This window comes from Pan troglodytes, chromosome 12 (assembly GCF_028858775.2).
Source record: "Pan troglodytes isolate AG18354 chromosome 12, NHGRI_mPanTro3-v2.0_pri, whole genome shotgun sequence".
Taxonomy (NCBI): Eukaryota; Metazoa; Chordata; class Mammalia; order Primates; family Hominidae; genus Pan; species Pan troglodytes.
Window position 1 is genome coordinate 52,860,185 of NC_072410.2, and position 19,502 is coordinate 52,879,686.

Genomic DNA, 19,502 nt, shown 5'->3' on the forward strand with positions numbered 1-19,502 from the left:
TGGTTTATACAATACTTTATCTTACACTATTAACACTTTATTGAAAATATTTCTATTGAAAAGAACTCTGCAAACACATAAAAATATTTGGTAAGAAAACAAAAGCACATCTTTACTACCAGTGTGAATTACTACCTGACAATTATCAACTTCTCAAATAAGAACATTAACCTACTTGTGATTGAATAAAGAATTATCCTGTCTATGGATGACATAAGCAACTTGGCCAGGACAGAACCAATGGATGAAACCACATATAATTCCAATTTGGCCAGTTAACTTATGTAAGTGAAATGAAACAGTTAACTTTATTCATTAATATGATCAAAACATTATCTTTACTTCCAAGATCTGCAAAAACTTAATTATCCAAATAATTTAAGTTTGGCATTTATATATTTTTCAATACATAAAGGGTAAGGAAACTCTTATACAGTAATGAGACGGAAAGAAAACAACAGCTTCCCGTGAAAAAGACCTAATATAGTCAAATATAAAAATAAGTACAGTAGCCTTTTTTTTTTTTTTTTTTTTTGAGACGGAGTCTCACTCTGCCGCCTAGGTTGGAGTGCAATGGCGCAATCTCCACTCACTGCAACCTCTGCCTCCTGGGTTCAAGTGATTCTCCTGCCTCAGCCTCCTGAGTAGCTGAGATGACAGGCGTGTGCCACCATGCCTGGCTAATTTTTATTTTGTGTATTTAATAGAGATGAGGTTTCACCATGTTGGTCATGGCTGATCTTAAACTCCTGACCTCAGATGATCTGCCTGCCTCGGCCTCCCAAAGTGCTGGGCTTACAAGTGTGAGCCACCACACCTGGCTGACACCCAGCTGAAATGTAACCTCTTGATAACAGCCAAATCACTGTATTAGAAACATTTAAATTCCAGCTCTGAGGGTCAAGGGTGAGGCATTTAAAAGGGTCCTTTAAGTTAAACCAAATGGATGAATTTTAAAAGAACAAAAGCAATTTATGAACCTATGGGCATATCATTAAGAAAAAAATTATTAATAAATTCCAAAAGTTAAAAGGAGTTGGGAAAAAAACCTAACTAGAAAGAAAAAATTTTGGTTTCAATTAAGGGGGATTTTTTGGTCCATTTTATGTAAGAGCTTACTCTTTTTCCAAATGGGCATTTATTATTTGCACAGATACATAAAAATGATTCCCATTTAAAAAACCATAATAAAAATATACATTAACCACAGAAGTACTTACTCTAACTGGAAAGAAAATGAACATGGCTATTTTCAAAACAGTAATAAACACAAAAGGTCAACATACATAAATCATGACAAGTGTACATCTCATTTTTGACAAAAATAAGTTCCATTTTTACATTAATGCTTCATCATCAGGCTCCATATTACATCCTCTGACCTTATTTACATTTACTATGAAATTTCTATTAGCATGTGTCACTCAAAGGCACTCAATTCAGAGGGTAAAAAGTCCTGAGCTTAAGTAGGAAACAAAGTTCCCAACTAAAATTTGAACATAAATAATTCTAAAGATCAGAGAATATTAAAATGTTTAAAACTATAATATCTGGTACATAAATAATTCAAAACCTAATAATAAAGGTGTACAGACTGTCAAAGAAAAGACCATGTAAGGCAAGAAATATCCTTGGAATCAAACTGATTTTTCCCTCATTCAAGATCATTTGAAGGTGCGAAGCTAACTTTCACTGTTCTTAAACTCCTAGGAAAGTCAAATTAAAAAAAATAGCAATGACAATGCTTAAGTTTTAAAAAAAGTTTATCAGCTTAGTCTCCAAAACCAGGAAGAAAATATTTAATGATTAAAAACAAGTATGAACTGGAAAGATATTAGACTAAAAGGAGGAATCACAATGAGCAGGTGAAAATGTTAAAGGAAAGCTTTCAATGCACCAACTGAAAAAGGCATTTCTAAATGGCCAACCAAATTATTCTTTTAGATTATTTTAGCCAAATAAAAAGAAATTTACAGATGGATAACTGAGGTCCACTAACATAAGGTAGAAACAAAGTTTAAGCTAAAAATTAAATCTATATTTTGTTGCAGATAAATGTGAGATTTACCTACAGCAATTTTCTATTGATGCTAAATTAAAAGCATGAATTGACATCGTTCTAACAGAAATGGTTTGACAGATATTTTCTTGGCTTTAAAATGCTCTTACGCATATGCATAGAAATGCAATGAGGATAAGAATAATCTTCTGTATTGTCTGTACAGTTCGTAAGGCCTTTGTCATTGTTAGTCACCTTCGATGTGAATATCAGTAGGGCCATTAAATTAAAGCTGGCCTAAAAAGTTTTCAAAGTGCTACTGTTTCCAACTGATGAGATCTTCAGTTTTCTGGATTTTCTGGGTGACGATTATTTTCAATTCTTTTTTTCTGGTGATATATACAAGAAGTTACAGCAGATATATAAAGGGAAGATCAGAAGCCTGCTGTCCAAGTTCATCACCACTTGTTCCTATAAGACAGATTTGTAGATTTAATGACAATTAGATAAAATAAAAACAAAAAACCAAACTGTTGAACTGAGTGAACCAAAGGAGATAGTGTCCTGAGTCTGAGATCCACAACTCCACTCTCCAAACTCCCACCCATTAGCTGTGTGACCTTGTCAAATGCAGCTTCCTCACTGTAAGATGGGGACATAAGAGTACCTGACTTAAAGGAGGATTACAAGAGATAATACACAGGGGGTTTCGCAAAGCCAGCTATCTATTAAGTACTCAATAATGGTAGTTATTTTCATTATTGCAAAAATTTCTATCAAATACTTACATATTTTGTCAACAGATACAATGTCTAGAAATACATAAACTTCTCACTGGGCTTCAATTTTTAAAAAAATTTATTTCCTTTTACAAAATTAATTAATTATTTTTAAAAATGAGATAGGGTCTTTCTATATTGCCCAAGCTGGCCTTGAACTCCTGGGCTCAAGAGATCTTCCTGCCTCATCCTCCCGCCTCAGTCTCCTGAGTAGCTGGGACTACAGGCAGGTGCCACTGTGCCCGGCTACTTGGCTTCAATTACTGATGGCCATTGGGTACAGCAAATCACCCAGATGAAGGTCGGGAGTCATTATCATCATCAAAAAGCAGGGTTCCTACTATTAACATTTCCCACTGTCCCTATGACAAACATGTAATTTGTCTCCTGAAACATAAAATACATTATCATGGAAAAGCAATTTCAGGTTCAGTTACATCAACACACACAAGAATGCTCAGAACTCCCAGAGACAGGAGCTGACACTACACAAATATAACATCCCTGATGCTACAGATCTCTGTTTGGAACCTCATATATCCTTTACTAGAAGCATTTGGTAAATAGAATCAATCCTCAGAGTAAAAGAAGAAACACTAAAATGAGAATTCCTATGTTTTAAATGCCTGGGATATGCTCTCTGCAATAGTATGCATTAGTTACACTTTATTTTATTTATTTTGGATAAGATACTATTAAACACTGTTTAAATCCAAAGTTTTAATTTTTTACTGAGACATGTATTCCTGCATGAAGAGGAACTAAAACTAGAATATCTGTGTGACTGAAGCAGACTCACTAGACACAGCTTCTGTGTTGAGGGAACAAGAAGATAAATTTGAATAAAGAAGGTAGAGAGTACAAATGTCTCACACACACACACACACACAAACACACAATTTCTCTCTCTGTACGAGGGAAAGTGGTATTATAAAAAGACATCAGTGAACAAAATCAGGGGAGGCCATCACCTAGACTGTGCTAACAAGTGTCACCAGAGAGGAATTATGCCAAAGCATGGTTGGTCTTCAGATGCTTGAGACATCCTGACCTAGTCAAAATTTATATCAATAATCTGGGTGAAGGCACATTTACCAAATTTGTTGAGGACAAATGTTTTGATGATATGTATATCTGATGATAAAAATCAAGATTCTGTTCCATAACTAAAAGGCTCTGAGGAAGATTAGCCTTCTAGTATTTGAATACAGTTAAGATTGAGGCAGGGAAGGGTAGGTCAAAGGGCCAACTCTGGAGAAAGAAGGAAGCCATGTGGATATCACTTGGCTGAATGGACACACCAATTTTTGAATATTAAATTGTATTAATCCCCACTCTCCATTCCCAAACAGGATAGGTTGATCCGAGCTTCATCAAATCTGTTGTTTCACCTAAAGGTTCAATCTGCATCTACATTTGCATTGAAGTACCTTTATAGCAAAGTTCTATTTTCCTTATTCCATTGTGGATGGAATCTGTGGAGCCCACATATAGCAGCAGCAGAGCAGCAGCATCTTCCTAGGTCCCCATTTCTACTTCCAGACAATTAAATAAATTTCTGGGTATTTGTTGTTGTTGGTAGTGTTTTTTGTTTGTCTGTTTTTGTTTTGAGACAGGGTCTGACTCTGTCACCCAGGCTGGAGTGCGGTGGCATGATCATGGCTCATTGCAGCCTCAGCCTCCCAGGCTCAAGTGATTTTCCTGCCTCAGCTTCCAAGTAGGTGGTACCACAGGCACATGCCACCACGCCCGGCTAATTTTTCAATTTTTTGTATAGATAGGGTTTTGCTATGTTGCCAGGGCTGGTCTTGAACTCCTGGTCTCAAGCAATCCTCTTGCCTTGGTCTCCCAAAGTGCTGGGATTACAGGCATGAGCTACCACGCCAAGCCTGCAATTTGGCTTTGATTCTCCATCCCAGCTTTTGAATGTCTCACCAGGTTACCCTTTTTTGTCCATCTCTTAAATACCAGTGGTCCCTAGGGTTCTATCCTGTCATATTCTCTACACATTTCCTGTACATTATCTCATCCAATTATTATTTCTAGTTCAGGCATTACTTGTAAACTCCAAATCCATTATTCACCAGCCTATCAAATTTTCACCTTGATGCTCTCAAATTAAACATGCCCTAAACAGAATTCATCATCTCTTCACCATCACCAACACTATGTCATGTTCATTTTCCTTCCTATAATTCAAATCTCAGGTAAAACCACTACTGTAAATTAAATTGCTCAAATCAGAAAACCATCTGACATTTCCTCATGCACACACACAATTAAGAATCAAATTCTCAATTGCACCACTTTATTTCCAGAACCCATCAATATTTTCCTCTTCATTGCTACATTAAGGTTCTTATCACTTTTAATCTGAATTATAGCTATATAATCATAAATTGTTTTATTGCCATTATCATATCTTTAATCCTTCCTACACATTGCTGTCTGACGGAACCTTCTATAGTGAAAATCCATTTAGCATGGTCTTATAAGACGGACAGTTACAAAATAAATATACAAAAATCACTAACTTTCTTACATTATCAAAAACTATTAGAACAAATGATTCATTTCATATTAGCAACTGAAATGTAAAATACTGGCTGGGTGCGGTGGCTTACACCTGTAACCCCAGCACTTTGGGAGCCTGAGGTGGGCGGATCACGAGGTCAGGAGATCGAGACCATCTTGGCCAACAGAGTGAAACCCTGCCTCTACTAAAATACAAAAAAGCTGGGCGTGGTGGCATGTGCCTATAATCCCAGCTACTTGGGAGGCTGAGGCAGGGGAATCGCTTGAACCCGGGAGGTGGAGGTTGCAGTGAGCTGAGATCACGCCACTGCACTCCAGCCTGGCGACAGAACAAGACTCCGTTTCAAAAAAAAAAAAAGAAATGTAAAATACTAAGTGTTATACTTCCAGGAAATATACAGGAACAATATGGGAAAAACTACAAATTTTAGAGACAGACATAAGGGAAGACCTACGTAAATGTAGAAAATACCATATTCCAGAAAGGAAGACATCAATGGTCCACAAACTACTCTACATATTTAATCATATAAATTAAAATCCCCATAGGAATTTTTGCAAGGAAACTTGATAAAATGATTCTACATCCCATACAGGAGAATAATCATGCACAAAGAACTGAGAGATTTTTGAAAAAAAGAAAAATGAAGGTGGTTTTGCGTAACTAAATATTAAAATGCATTTTAAAGTTAGCCTAATTAAAACAATGCCTTGTCTTCATAATAAAGAAATCAATAAAACAAAAAGTCCAGAAATGAAAGCAAGTTTATAAGTATTTCATGTACAATAAGGCATTTCAAATACATTGATACATCCAGTACATTTCAGGTATATCGTCAAATACTCCAAAGTAAAAAATTAAGCCATAAAAAGAACAGAAGAATATATAGATGACTATTTATATAATCCTAGTAAGATGGAGGCCTAAGGATAACACCAAAAAAAGAAATCATAAAAGAAAAAGATAGATTGTTTTGAAGGTTGAAAAGACAAATGACAAAAATGTAAAAACTGTTTGGGCCTGGTGGCTCATGCCTGTAATCCCAGCACTTTGGGAGGCAGAGGCAGGTGGATCACTTGAGCCTAGGAATTCCAGACAAGCCCAGGCAACGTGGCAAAACCTCGTCTCTATAAAAAAATACAAAAAAGTTAGCTGGGCATGGTGGTGCGAGCCTGTAGTCTCAGCTACTTGTGAGGCTGAGGTGCGTGGAAAGGTTGGGCCCAGGAGGTGGAAGCTGCAGTGAGCCAAGATTGTACCACTGCACTCCAGCCTGAGTGACAGAGTGACAACCTGTCTCGGAAAAAAAAAAAAAAAGTAAAAACTATAGAGTATCACAAATGTATTTTTAATATATAAAAGCTGTTAAAAATTAGCAAGAAAAAAATGAAATTTTAATAAAAAATTAAACAGGAACAATATAAGCTGTCAGTTTACATGAGATGATACGTTCAATAAGCATAAAAAAACCCAACAATACAGTAACCAAAGAAATGAAAATTGAAAATTAAGGGCCAGGCGCGGTGGCTCACATCTGTAATCCCAGCACTTTGGGAGGCCAAGGCAGGTGGATTACTTGAGGCCAGAAGTTCAAGACCAGCCTGGCTAACATGGTGAAACCCTGTCTCTACTAAAAATTAGTGCACTCCAGCCTGGGCGACAGAGCAAGACTCTGTCTCAAAACAAACAAACAAACAAAAAGAAATGAAAATTAAAACAAATATTTGTTTTCACATTTACTACGCTGGGATAGAGATGAAAAAGAATAAGATACAATGTTGGGTATACTCTCCTGTACTGCTGCCAGGGGGAAGTATAAATTGGACAGTAGCTTTGGAGGGCAATTTGGCCATTAGAAAATTGTATGCACCATGCAACAAGAATTCTACTTCTTGGAATTTATGCTTTAAAAATATCATAAAAATGGACAAAGATATATGTATATTTCCTATAGTAATGAAAAAAAATGAGAAACAACTTTATCCAATAAAGAGGAATTATCTAAGTTATGGTATAGCCAAAACAACTAATATTATGCCGTTCATAAAAATGATGCTGTGAATATATATTTATTGACAAAAAAAGCTATGTACAACAAAGTGAAAAAAAAAAAAAGGTTACAATTACTACCTCACTGTCTGATGCACCTAGGCTCACCTGGCCTTGGGCTCTGAAAGAGGACCAAGGCTTTCTTCTACTGGGCCCAGGCCAGGTGACCCCATTTTGCCTCTCCCCCAGGCCTGACCACTATGCGACCAACAAGTTCTCCCAGGCCACTGACTTGGCCATGAAGAAGACAGAGGACAACAATGCACTTGTGTTCATTGTGGATGTCGAGGTCAAAAAGCATAAGATCAAACAGGCTGTGGAGGAGCTCTATGACACCAATGTGGCCAAGATCAACACCGTGATCAGGGCTGATGGAGAGAAGAAAGCCCATGTTCAGCTGGCTCCTGAGCATGCTGCTTTTAGAGGTTGCCAAAAAATTGGGATCATCTAAGTTGAATCCAGCTGGCAAATTCTAAATATATATGTTTTTCACCATTAAAAAAAAAGCAGGTTACAAAATAGCTAACCTACTGTGATCCAATTTTGCAAAAACGATACAGGTGAAGGAAAAACTCAGCAATGTATCTGAGTGGTACATGCATGATTGTTGTTTCAGCTGACTCATATTTTCTATTTTTTCGACAACATCTATAACCTATATAAAACACGGAGACAACTCCCAAAGTAAATCTCCCAAACTCCATCCACAGCCCTCATGCCCTGGCTCTAGTTATACTGAACTCTTCCAACCATCTTTCAGTTCCTTGAATGACCCGTGTATTCCCTTGCTTCCATCTTACTCACCATTTGAGGCTTGGCTCAGGTATGCATTCACTTTAACACTTTTCCAGGAGAGGATGTTTTCCCTGAGCTGTCTTTCTTTCTCCTCCTCCTCCAATAACCACCCCCAACCACGGCAGCTGCTCAGTTACAGGTCAGAGTCTTCTCCCTCAAGGTTGCACACTCTGAGCTAATTCTATCATGCTACTTACACTAGGCTATATTAACACAAGCCTGTCTTTATTTCTTCTACTTCTAGCTGAGAACCAAGCACATGGTGGGGACACAAATGTTTGCTGAAGGAACATGGGAATACAACTATTATCTTGGCCTGGTGCTTTTTTAGGTCTCTGGCTGGGTTTGAGCCATGACGGTATTTTTCATGAAGTTTCAGGTAGAAGATAAAGATAGTCATTGTCTGTTCAGCTGCAGAGGTTACAAGAAGGACCAACAGAGAGTTCTGATGGAGGCAGATTTGGACTTTCTCATTATATACCTGCCTTGAAATGGACATTCCTACATATTACCTTTCATGTAAGATGGGGGTCAGTTAGAGTTTCAACAATGGGTGGATGACCCTCTGTAAGAATGCTGTTAAAAGAAGTTCTCATATAGGGCATGTGAGGTTACAATGATCACTTCCGGGGTTACTTGCAATGCTAAGGATGTTCTATGATAGTCTCTTCAGTCTGAGGAAAACTACTAACTTCTCATAATTTATGTAAACTATAACAGGCTTTGAATCCTTTAATAAAACATTATGCCCTTTGGAATGATGATGAGTTTTAATAGAAATAAACTTCCTCAATATTTTAACAGCTTTCAGTTTTACTTTTAAAAATGGTCTACTTTCTCATCATGACACTTTGAAACTTCTCCATGTGTGTGATGTATGAATAAATAAATGGCTTTGGAGATAATCTGGGGAACATTGCAGAGTTTGCCATCTTATGAACCTAATGGGCTAGAGAATAATGCTCTTATGATATTCGGAGCTATGGAGACATACAGGATTGTCTTTAAGATGCCTGCTGTGAATGTATAAATAAATGCACTGTGTACACAATGGATTAAGATTCCTAAAATTTTAGGAATGAATTTTAGTGCTGCTGATATTCAGGATAAACAATTATTTCCTTATAATCAGTGTTTCCCTGCCCCTCAAACAGTGTTTTCTTTTTTTCTCCTAATTATGCTTCCATTGGGATGGGGTCAATTATGCATAAGTGAATGTGGTACTTTCATCTTTACCTTCAAAAGACTTTTAAACCAACTTTTAGGTCAAAATGCCATCACTTTAATGTTAATCCTACTTAAGAATTTTCAAAAGAGGATTCAAGAGACAAATATTACGATGACATACCAGAAGATAATCGAACATACCTGATCCTTTTCAAGTGTAAGTATTTGATAGCCAGTTGTTCTACTACATATTAGTTTTCCACTACTATCAAAAGAAGCCAAACGTAATCTAGGATTTAAAAAAATAATAAAAAATAAACACAAGATTTTTAAACCACAGATTAAACAAGCTCTTCCTCACTTTCGTATTTACTTTTTCCTCTGTTTTTTATTTGATAAAAGACTTTTAGGAAGTCTTTTCAAACTGTAATCTGACTGCATTCAGTGACAAGCCTGTGCTATTATACGTATCTGGCCAAGAGAAATCATTTATAAATGTTTTTATTGTGGTAAAATATACATAACATTTATCATTTTAACCATTTTAAAGTATATAGTTCTGTGGCATTAAATATATTTCCACATTGTTCTGCACCCATCTCTAGAACATTTTAATTTTCCCTCGCTGAAGCTCCTTACCCATTAAACACTAACTCCCCACTTTCCCTTCCCTCAGGCCCTGGCAACCACCAGTGTATCCTCTGTACCTATGAATTTGTCTACTCTAGGTACTTCGTATGAGTGGAATCTTACAATATTTGTGCTTTGTGAGTGGCTTATTTCACTTGGCATGTCTTCCAGGTTCATCCATGTTTAGCATGTATGAGAATTTGCTTCCTTTTCAAGGCTAAATAATGTTCTATTTTATGTATATACCACATTTTGTTTCTCTAGCATCTGTCAGTGAACATGTGGGTTGCTTCCACCTTTTGGCTATTGTGAATAATGCTGTTATGAACATAAGTATACAAAAATATCTGTTTAAGTCCCTATTTTCAATTCTTCTGGTCTATAGAAGAGAAACTGCTGGATCATATGGTAATTCTGTTTAATTTTTTTGAGGAAGTGTCATACCATGCTCCATAGTGGCTGTGCCATTTTACATGGCCACGAGCAGTACACAAGGGTTCTAAATACTCCACATCCTTGCCAACACCTGTTACTTTTGTTGTTTTTTTTCTATTCTGTTTTTACTAATAGCTATCCTAATAGGTGTGAAGTGATAGCTCATTGTGATTTTGGTTTGTATGTCCCTAATTAGTAATGTTGAACATCTTTTCATGTGTTTATTAGCCATTTATATATCTTCTTTGGAGAAATGTTTATGGAAGTCTTTGGCCCATTTTTGAGCTGAGTTGAGTTTTCTTTTTAAATTATAGAGTTGTAGGAGTTTTCTATATATTCTGGGTATTAATGTCTTATCAAATGTATGGTTACAAATATCTGCTCTCATTCCATGGGTTGCCTTTTCACTGTCTTGACACTGTCCTCTGATACACAAGTTTGTGATTTTGATGAAGTCCAATTTTATCTACTGCTTCTTTTGTTGCCTGTGCTTGGGTGTCTTATGGAAGAAATCACTGCCAAATCAATTGTTATGAAGCTTTTCCCCTATGTTTTCTTCCAAGAGTTTCATAGTTGCAGTTCTTATGCTTAGATCTTTGATCCATTTTAAGTTAATTTTTGTATTTGGTGTAAGGTAAGTATAAATATATGACTTTTAAATCATATGTTCATTAAGCTATTGTCCAATCTGTCGGCTTCTGGTATCCTCTCAGAAAAAGATTGCCAGCAACTACTGCGCAAAATTTAACATATTAAATCCTTTAAAAAGTTAAGGATAATATGTGTTTTCCTGGAAACATACCTTGCTACATATTTCAACAGTCTGGACCTTTTATTTGCTAGGAATAGCAACAAGGCAACGACTTCAAGGCTGATATTCCCTACTGGTATATATTCCAGCCTATTCATTCTCCCTGACATACTAGATCCTATGATTCTGATTACTAACAATAGATTTCACAGGAATGGAGCCTCGTCATTTCCTACCACTTCCACATATACTGTAGCTTACCAAAGTTCTACTAATGTTGGTGTAAATTATCAAGGTTTTATTTCTTATATTTTCTCTGGAGTGAGGAGGAGTGGGGTGGGGAAATCTCATCCTACCTAAATGCTATGCTCCTTCGAGGCTGTAAACTGACAGATCCGCTACATGGCTGATTCAGTGTATTGCGTTTGAAAATGATGTATCGATTGGTGTAAGTTACAAGTAGGTCGAAGCCGAAGTTGAAACCTGTCCAACGCCAGCAGTACTAAAAAATACAAGAGAGAAGACTTATTTCAGTTTATATTAGCAAGTAGAAAATAAAAAATTGAAAATGTCTTTTTGTCTCTAACTCATTCCAAGTATTTCCCTCATGGGTGGTCGACTTTTTGTCAGTGACTTTTTCTTAAGGCTTACCACCCAAAACTATTTATCTAAGCTAGAAAAGCTGCCCTTAATGATCATAATTCTCTAAGCTACTTTCCTCTTCATGATCAGTTTCCTTATCTCTCCATACTGCAATTCCACCATAAATAATAAGTTTTTTTTTTTTTTTTTTTTTTTGAGACAGAGTCTCATTCTGTCACTCAGGCTGGAGTGCAGTGGCATGATCTTGGCTCACTGCAACCTCCACCTCCCGGGTTCAAGCGATTCTCCTGCCTCAGCCTCCCAAGTAGCTGGGACTACAGGTCCCTGCCACCACGCCTGGCTAATTTTTTTTTTTTTTTTTTTGAGACAGAGGTTTGCTCTAGTTGCCCAGGCTGGAGTGCAATGGCATGATCTTGGCTCACCACAACCTCCACCTCCCGGGTTCAAGCAATTCTCCTGCCTCAGCCTCCTGAGTAGCTGGGATTACAGGCATGCGCCACCAAGCCCGGCTAATTTTGTATTTTTAGTAGAGAAGGGGTTTCTCCATGTTGGTCAGGCTGGTCTCGAACTACCGACCTCAGGTGATCCGCCCGCCTCGGCCACCCAAAGTGCTGGGACTACAAAGTGTAAGCCACTGCGCCCGGCCTTTTTTTTTTGTATTTTGAGTAGAGACGGGGTTTCACTATGTTGGCCAGGCTGGTCTTGAACTCCTGACCTTGTGATCCACACGCCTCGGCCTCCCAAAGCGCTGGGATTACAGGCGTGAGCCACTGCACCCAGCAATAATAAGGCTTTTCACTGCAACTCTAAGTGGGTATATAGCTTAGAGCACTAAGATAATTAAGAGCCCATTAAAATCCACCTTGCTTTAAAAATACTCTTAAGGGCTGGGTGTGGTGGCTCACGCCTGTAATCCCAGCACTTTGGGAGGTTGAGGCGGGTGGATCACCTGAGGTCTGAGGTTCAAAAACAGCCTGGCCAACATGGCGAAACCCCATCTCTACTAAAAATACAAAAAAGAAAAAAATAAAAATAAAAATAAAAATAAAATACTCTAACTCAAGTAACACACAACTGGGTTATTTAAATATCATCATGGGGTTCACGAGTTTGTTTATTCTATCAGCTAATAGTTAATGTGAGAGTATCAGATAAGGTAGTGTGATACAGAGAAGTAGTTAGGGCTTCAAGTGTTTGGCTGACACCCTGAATTGCAATTCAGTATTTAACTGATATTTATTGAGCACATATTATATGCCAGGCACTCCTCTAAGCAATGGAATCATAGCAATAAATAACATACAGTTTCTGCCCTAGTAGAGGTGATAACTGTAAGGGCAAAGCTTTTTTTTTTTTTTTAAGAGACAGGGTCTCGTTATATTGCCCAGGCTGAACTCTAACTCCTGGGTTCAAGCAATTTTTCCACCTAAGCCTCCCAAGTAGCTGGAATTGCAGGTGCATACCACTGTGCCTGACTGGAGCAAAGCTTTTGAATAGGTGAGCATGGATAGAGTCCAGTACAAAGAGAGGGAATGGACTAAGATAGAAGTAGGCAGTTCATTTTTCTAATAAGAGGAAATGCATAGCGCATAGCTACAGGTGCAGGTAGACTGGCAGAACTACTGGTAAGATGATGTACAGATTCTCTTTTCATTGCAGTAGGCAGCAAGGCCATCAGATAAGAATAAGGGTGGGAGCATTGCCCTTTTAAGGAGAGAAGGTATGAGTTACCTCAGCTAATGGGAGGATCAATTCACTAGGAAAATGCAGACAGATCATGATGCAGCACTAACCTACTTCAAGTTCATGGTTACCACATTCAAGTGGAACCCAATGGGGTATGGTGTTTGTCTTTAATCACATTCATCTGTCTGGATGCAGGCATGGAGTGCAACCCTTGACAAGAGTTGGGGTTTAGCCAGGTGAGTTTAACATGTCAATGAGGAAAAAGAAAAGTTAAAAGAGTATAAGCAAGGGATGGAACATAAAATATAAGTCAAGCAAAATAAGAAGTAGAAATGTGGTCAGAAAGGTGATAGGGAAAGGTTGTAAAAACAATGTATTGTATATCCAGAATGGAGTTAAAAAATTGTTGGAGTCCAGGTGCTAGAGAGAATGAGCTAGAAAGACGAGGTGGGGGTCTGAAAACGGGATGCCTGAAATGGAGATTTTGAAGGTGGTGTAGTAATTAATAATGCAAAAATTGAGGGTATGCTCACAGGAATGGATGCCTGAGGTAGGGTGGAGCACAAGAGCATGGGGGAAGGAAGGTCAGGGAATAGAGATATTGAAATCAACAAGACCGAGAATAAGAGTAGTGGTAAAGAAAGGTAGTGAGGGCTGGACGTGGTGGCTCATGCCTATAATCTCAACAATTTGGGAGGCCAAGGTAGGAGGACCACTTGAGCCCAGGAGTCTGAGAACAGCCTGGGCAACATAGTGAGACCTCGTCTCTACAAAAAATTTAAAAAATTAGCCAGGCGTGGTGGTGCATTCTTGTAGTCCCAGCTACTTGGGAGGCTCAGGTGGGAGGATCACTTGAGCCCAGGAAGTCAAGGCTTCAGTGAGTCATGATCATGCCACTACACTCCAGCCTGGGCAACAGGGTGAGACTCTGTCTCAAAAAAAAAAAAAAAGAAAGAAAAGAAAAGAAAGGCAGTGAACTCAGTGAATTATGGCCACAATAAGGGTAGTAGGTGGTACAGTAGGAGAATTTGCTTCAAAGTAACAAGAAGATCTGAAAGCAGCAACAAGGAAGAATGAGAACTAAAGAAAACTATTCTTTTATACTCTGAACATTTATCATAATATAAAGGCAAACATAGGCTGGGTGTGGTGGCTCATGCCTATAATTCCAGCACTTTGGGAGGCTAAGGCAGGAAGATCTCTTGAGCCCATGAATTCGAGACTAGCCTGGGCAACATAGGGAGACCCCCAACTCTACAAAAAGTAAAAAATAAAATTAGCTGGCTGTGGTGGCACGTGTCTGTAGTCTCAGCTACTCCAGAGACTGTTGCTTTTAGTCCAGAGCATTGAGGCTGCAGTGAGCGATGATTGTGCCACTGCACTCCAGCCTGGGCGACACAGTGAGACACTGTCCATCAGTCAATCAATGTGAACGTAAAATAATCAACTTTTAAAAATTAAAAATAAATAAAGTCAAAATGAGGAAAAGTTTGGGAGAGAAATAACCAAACAGGTATCTATATAAGGTTGATTTTTTTTTGAAAAACAAAAATTATGATTAGTTAGGGGGGAATATTTAAAAATGTAGTTCATGTCTCATTAGTGGACTGTAAAATCAATTTAATAAGATACAATCAGTTTTTTTTTTCTTGAGATGGAGACTCGCTCTGTCACCAGGCTGAAGTGCAGTGTCACAATCTTGACTCACTGCAACGTCTGCCTTACGAGTTCAAGCAATCTCCTGCCTCAGCCTTCCGAGTAGCTAGGACTACAGGCATACACCACCACGCCCAGATAATTTTTGTATTTTTAGTAGAGACAGGGTTTCACCATGTTAGCCAGGATGGTCTTGATCTCCTGACCTCATGATCTGCCTGCCTCAGTCTCCCAAAGTGCTGGAATTACAGGCATGAGCCGCCGTGCCCAGCCACAATCAGTTTTTTTAAAAAAATATTAAATAGAAGGCTGGGCATGGTGGCTCATGCTTACAATCCCAGCTGTTTGGGAGGCTGGGATGGGAGAAGTGCTTGAGCCTGGGACTTAAAGGCTGCAGTGAGCTGTGGTCACGCCACTGCACTCCAGGTTGGGTGACAGAGGGAGAGCCTGTCTCTAACAAATAACATAAAATAAAAGTATTAAATAGAAAAAATAATTTCTGGATGCACAGGGGTAAGTATTGTTTTTAAATACTTTTCTTTCACTTATATACATTTATATTGGGTGGTAATGAAAAAATATCTTTTTTTTTTTGAGATGGAGTCTTACTTTGTCGCCCAGGCTGGAGTGCAGTGGCATGATCTCGGCTTACTGCAACCTCTGCCTCCCGAGTTCAGGTGATTCTCGTGCCTCAGCCTCCCTGGTAGCTGGGTTTACAGGCATGCACCACCATGCCTGGCTAACTTCTGTATTTTTAGTAGAGATGGGGTTTCACCATGTTGGCCAGGCTGGTCTTGAATTCCTGGCCTCAAGTGATCCGCCCATCTCAGCCTTCCAAAGTGCTGGGATTATAGGCGTGAGCCACCGCACCTGGCCAAGAAAAGGTAATTCCTAATGTGGGTAACAATCAATGGATTTGAATGTCTTTGATTTAGGACAACTGTAACACAGAATCACTTTTAAGACTATGTAACAGATCCCTCACAATTTCTTCTTTATCTTAATTTCTGGATTGCTAAGGGACCCTCTTCTTGTATGTCTTATCTGAACTCAAAATTTAAGTTCAGCATTCTCATACAAGGCCAAGTAATCAATCACTACTGAGTGTGGTGGCTGTAACTACTTTCCCAGCAGATCATGCTACAGAAAGTGTATCAAACAAGCTCTTCTGAGGTATGACAGGTGTCATGATTACTACTTACAGGTGCAGGATGTGCTGATAATACAATTTGTATAAGAATATTAACAGTCACCACCCATACTTACTTCACCATCTTTGGCAAGCTTTCTACCACACCTCATGCTGTTTCCCTCTAGTTCTTCTTTATTGATTTCTTGAGGCCTAAAAATATACATAAAATATGAACTTTCATAGAAAATATGCAACTAATAATTAAAAAAGAACTATGAGTTAAGAACAGAAAATCTTGCTACCAGATTTAAAAATAAGTTTTTGTGGTACAGATAAAAATAAGAAAGTGTTGATTAAATTTAGTCCATTACTTTTCTAGATAAAAAAGATTTAATATCTTCTATGTTTCACTTATTGCCCTGACTTCTGGACTACTTTTATTAGGGCTCAGCCAAACCAGAGAAGAGGAAAAAAAAACCTGAAAAATTCTATTTGTCAAAAAAAAAAAAAAAAAGTCTAACTACAAGTAAAATAAGCTAAAATCTATTATTTCTGTAAATAAGATGTGACTTGATATCACCTACCACTTAATATTACTTGTTTCACATGCAAACCATTTTTCATATAGTGTAACTATGCAAAATCAATATTAATAGAAAATGGCTGTAAAATTTTATCAGTTAAGTCTTTATTTGGTTCCCTAGTTTAAAGACCTTAATCAACTAAGAGAAATACTGTTATCTAAAGTTGTAATAAATATGGTATTATAATTAGCATCATTATTCCAAATGATAACAGTAATATAATACATTCATTCATATATTCATTCACAACATGAAATGCCTAGAAATTGGGTACAATAATAGCATATATAATACATAATAAAATAATGAAACAAATACAATAAATAAATAAGTGTAAATAAGACTAATAAAACATGTCCTTGATATCCAAGAGCTCAGTTCAGTAGGGAACTAGACATAAGTAATAATTATACTACAGTTAATTATAATAATATTAATAATTTGTGGTTTGTGATGTTAAGCACATGAAGAAGGTACAGATTTATTGCCCAGGGTTAGAGGGGGATCATTAGAGAGTAAATATTATTTGTGCCTGAGTGGAAGCTTGTTGGGTGGGGTGGAGGTGAGGGGTGAATTCTATGGAGGGGTAAGAGTATTCCAGGCAGAAGAAATAGTGGATAAAAAGGAACTGGAGCATAACAGAAAACCAAAATGTAAAGGAATTTAATGCAGCTGCAGCATATGAACATAAGAATTTAGTGCACATTTAGTGCAGATGAACATGAAAGGAGAGGAAGCTAAAGACATCTGGGATAGAATGCTGACAGTCCCCACAGATCATGCTAAAAAGTTTCAACTGCTCTTGTAGGTAACAAGTTCCCAAGCATTTATTCTGTAACTTTTAAACTTTTTGTTACGAAAAACTACAAACATATGAAAGCAGAGAAAATAGTATGAGCCAAATTTTCTTACCATCTAGCTTCAATAATCTTGAACAGCAAAACTATAATCCCTTAACTGTCATCAAATATCCCTGGACATATTTAAGTAGAGAAGTGACACAGTTTTATTTCTGTTTTAGAAAGATAACCCTCTTGGCAACATAGACAAGAGTTTTATGAGGAGAACCCCAGAGGGAAATTTGACACCAGATTATAACATAGCATCCAGGGAATATAGTGTCTTCCTCACTTTAGCAGTCCTGCAGCAGTGAGCAGATGCTTGGTATCTGCTGAACCGAACATTTCCTAAGAGGGGATATATCATATACAGTTGACCCTTGAACAACAGGTTTGAACTGCTTGGGTCCATTTATACACATTTTTCTCAACCAAAATCAGATAAAAAATGCAGTATTTGTAGGATGTGAAATCTGTGTATATGGAGGGCCAACTTTTCGTATATGTGGGTTTTGCAGGGTCAACTAACTGCGGGACTAGAGTATGTGTGGATTTTGGTATACGCAGGGGTCCTGAAACCAATTCCCCCAAAATGACTGTACTTCTTAAGGCAAAAAACTAAAGACTTATTCTAGTGCAGTATCTTAGATGAGACTCTGTATTACCCTCAATAAGGACATGGGTGAGGAAAATCATGAAAAATAAAGAACATCCAAAATTTAAAAATTGAATATACAGAAGTAGGATGATTTATAAGTTACTTCATACACTACAAAATGCTTCAGTTCTGAATTCCATTAAATAGCTCATCGTTACTTCATATACTCCAAAATGCTTCAGTTCTCAATTCCATTAAATAGCTCACTTTTTGGTTTCAATTTATTATTTGTATTTCAACAATCTTTTTTTTGGGGGGGATGGAGTTTCGCTCTTGTTGCCCAGGCTGGAGTGCAATGGCGCGATCTTGGCTCACTGCAACCTCCGCCTCCCGGGTTCAAGCGATTCTCCTGCCTCAGCCTCCTGAGTAGCTGGGATTACAGGCATGCGCTACCACACCTGGCTAATTTTGTATTTTTAGTAGAGACAGGGTTTCTCCATCTCGGTCAGGCTTGTCTCGAACTCCTGACTTCAGGTGATCCACCCACCCCGGCCTCCCAAAGTGCTGGGATTACAGGTGTGAGCCACCACACCCAGCCTCAACAATCTTACTATTATTTATGCTGGATAAATATACTGGGAATATGTTTGAAAAAATATATAATTATAATCAAAGTAGAAACTAGGATCCTGGATAATAAAAATGACATAATCATCATGAATTTATGTAATACTTTCATACACTTACTGTTAGGATGAAAACTTATAATTAGGTCATTATTTAAAAAAATTATTTAGTATATAAAAATGAGTTCAAAGAGATCAGGGCAAAAAATTAAACTTTGAAGGTCTTTCTGTACACTCAGTCTCTCCACAATACCTATATATTAAGAAGCTAGCAGAAGGATCAAATCACAAATATAAAAGTTCTGTGAACTACAAAGCACTATAATAATCTTTCCTTTAAGATGAAGAAAGAGGATTAATGTTTTGTGGGGGGAGTCATATGTTTTTGGGGAAGGTATCTGTAACCAGATGGTTTTTTTGTTTGTTTGTTTTGTTTTTTTGAGACTGAGTCTCACTTTATCCCCCAGGCTTGGAAGTGCAGTGGAGCAATTTTGGCTTACTGCAACCTCCACTTCCAGGGTTTAGTAGACACGGGGTTTCACTATGTTGGCCAGGCTGGTCTCGAACTCTTGACCCCAAGTGATCCTCCCACCTCAGCCTCCCAAAGTGTTGGGATTACAGGCGTGAGCCACCGTGCCCA

The 19,502-nt window shown here is 37.8% G+C and overlaps 1 protein-coding gene across 2 annotated transcripts in view; it reads right to left on the reverse strand.

The window, feature by feature from the left end:
• GMCL1 (germ cell-less 1, spermatogenesis associated) overlaps positions 1-19,502 on the reverse strand; it is a 51,672-nt gene continuing 32,170 nt past the window's right edge. Inside the window, exons 10-13 of one of the 2 annotated variants that reach the window (XM_009442594.5) lie at positions 16,350-16,425; positions 11,495-11,640; positions 9,524-9,611; positions 1-2,470 (exon numbers count right to left, since the gene is read on the reverse strand). In XM_009442594.5, the coding sequence (XP_009440869.1) occupies positions 2,375-2,470; positions 9,524-9,611; positions 11,495-11,640; positions 16,350-16,425 (406 nt within the window). In that variant the 3' untranslated portion in view covers positions 1-2,374. 2 annotated transcript variants of the gene reach the window in all.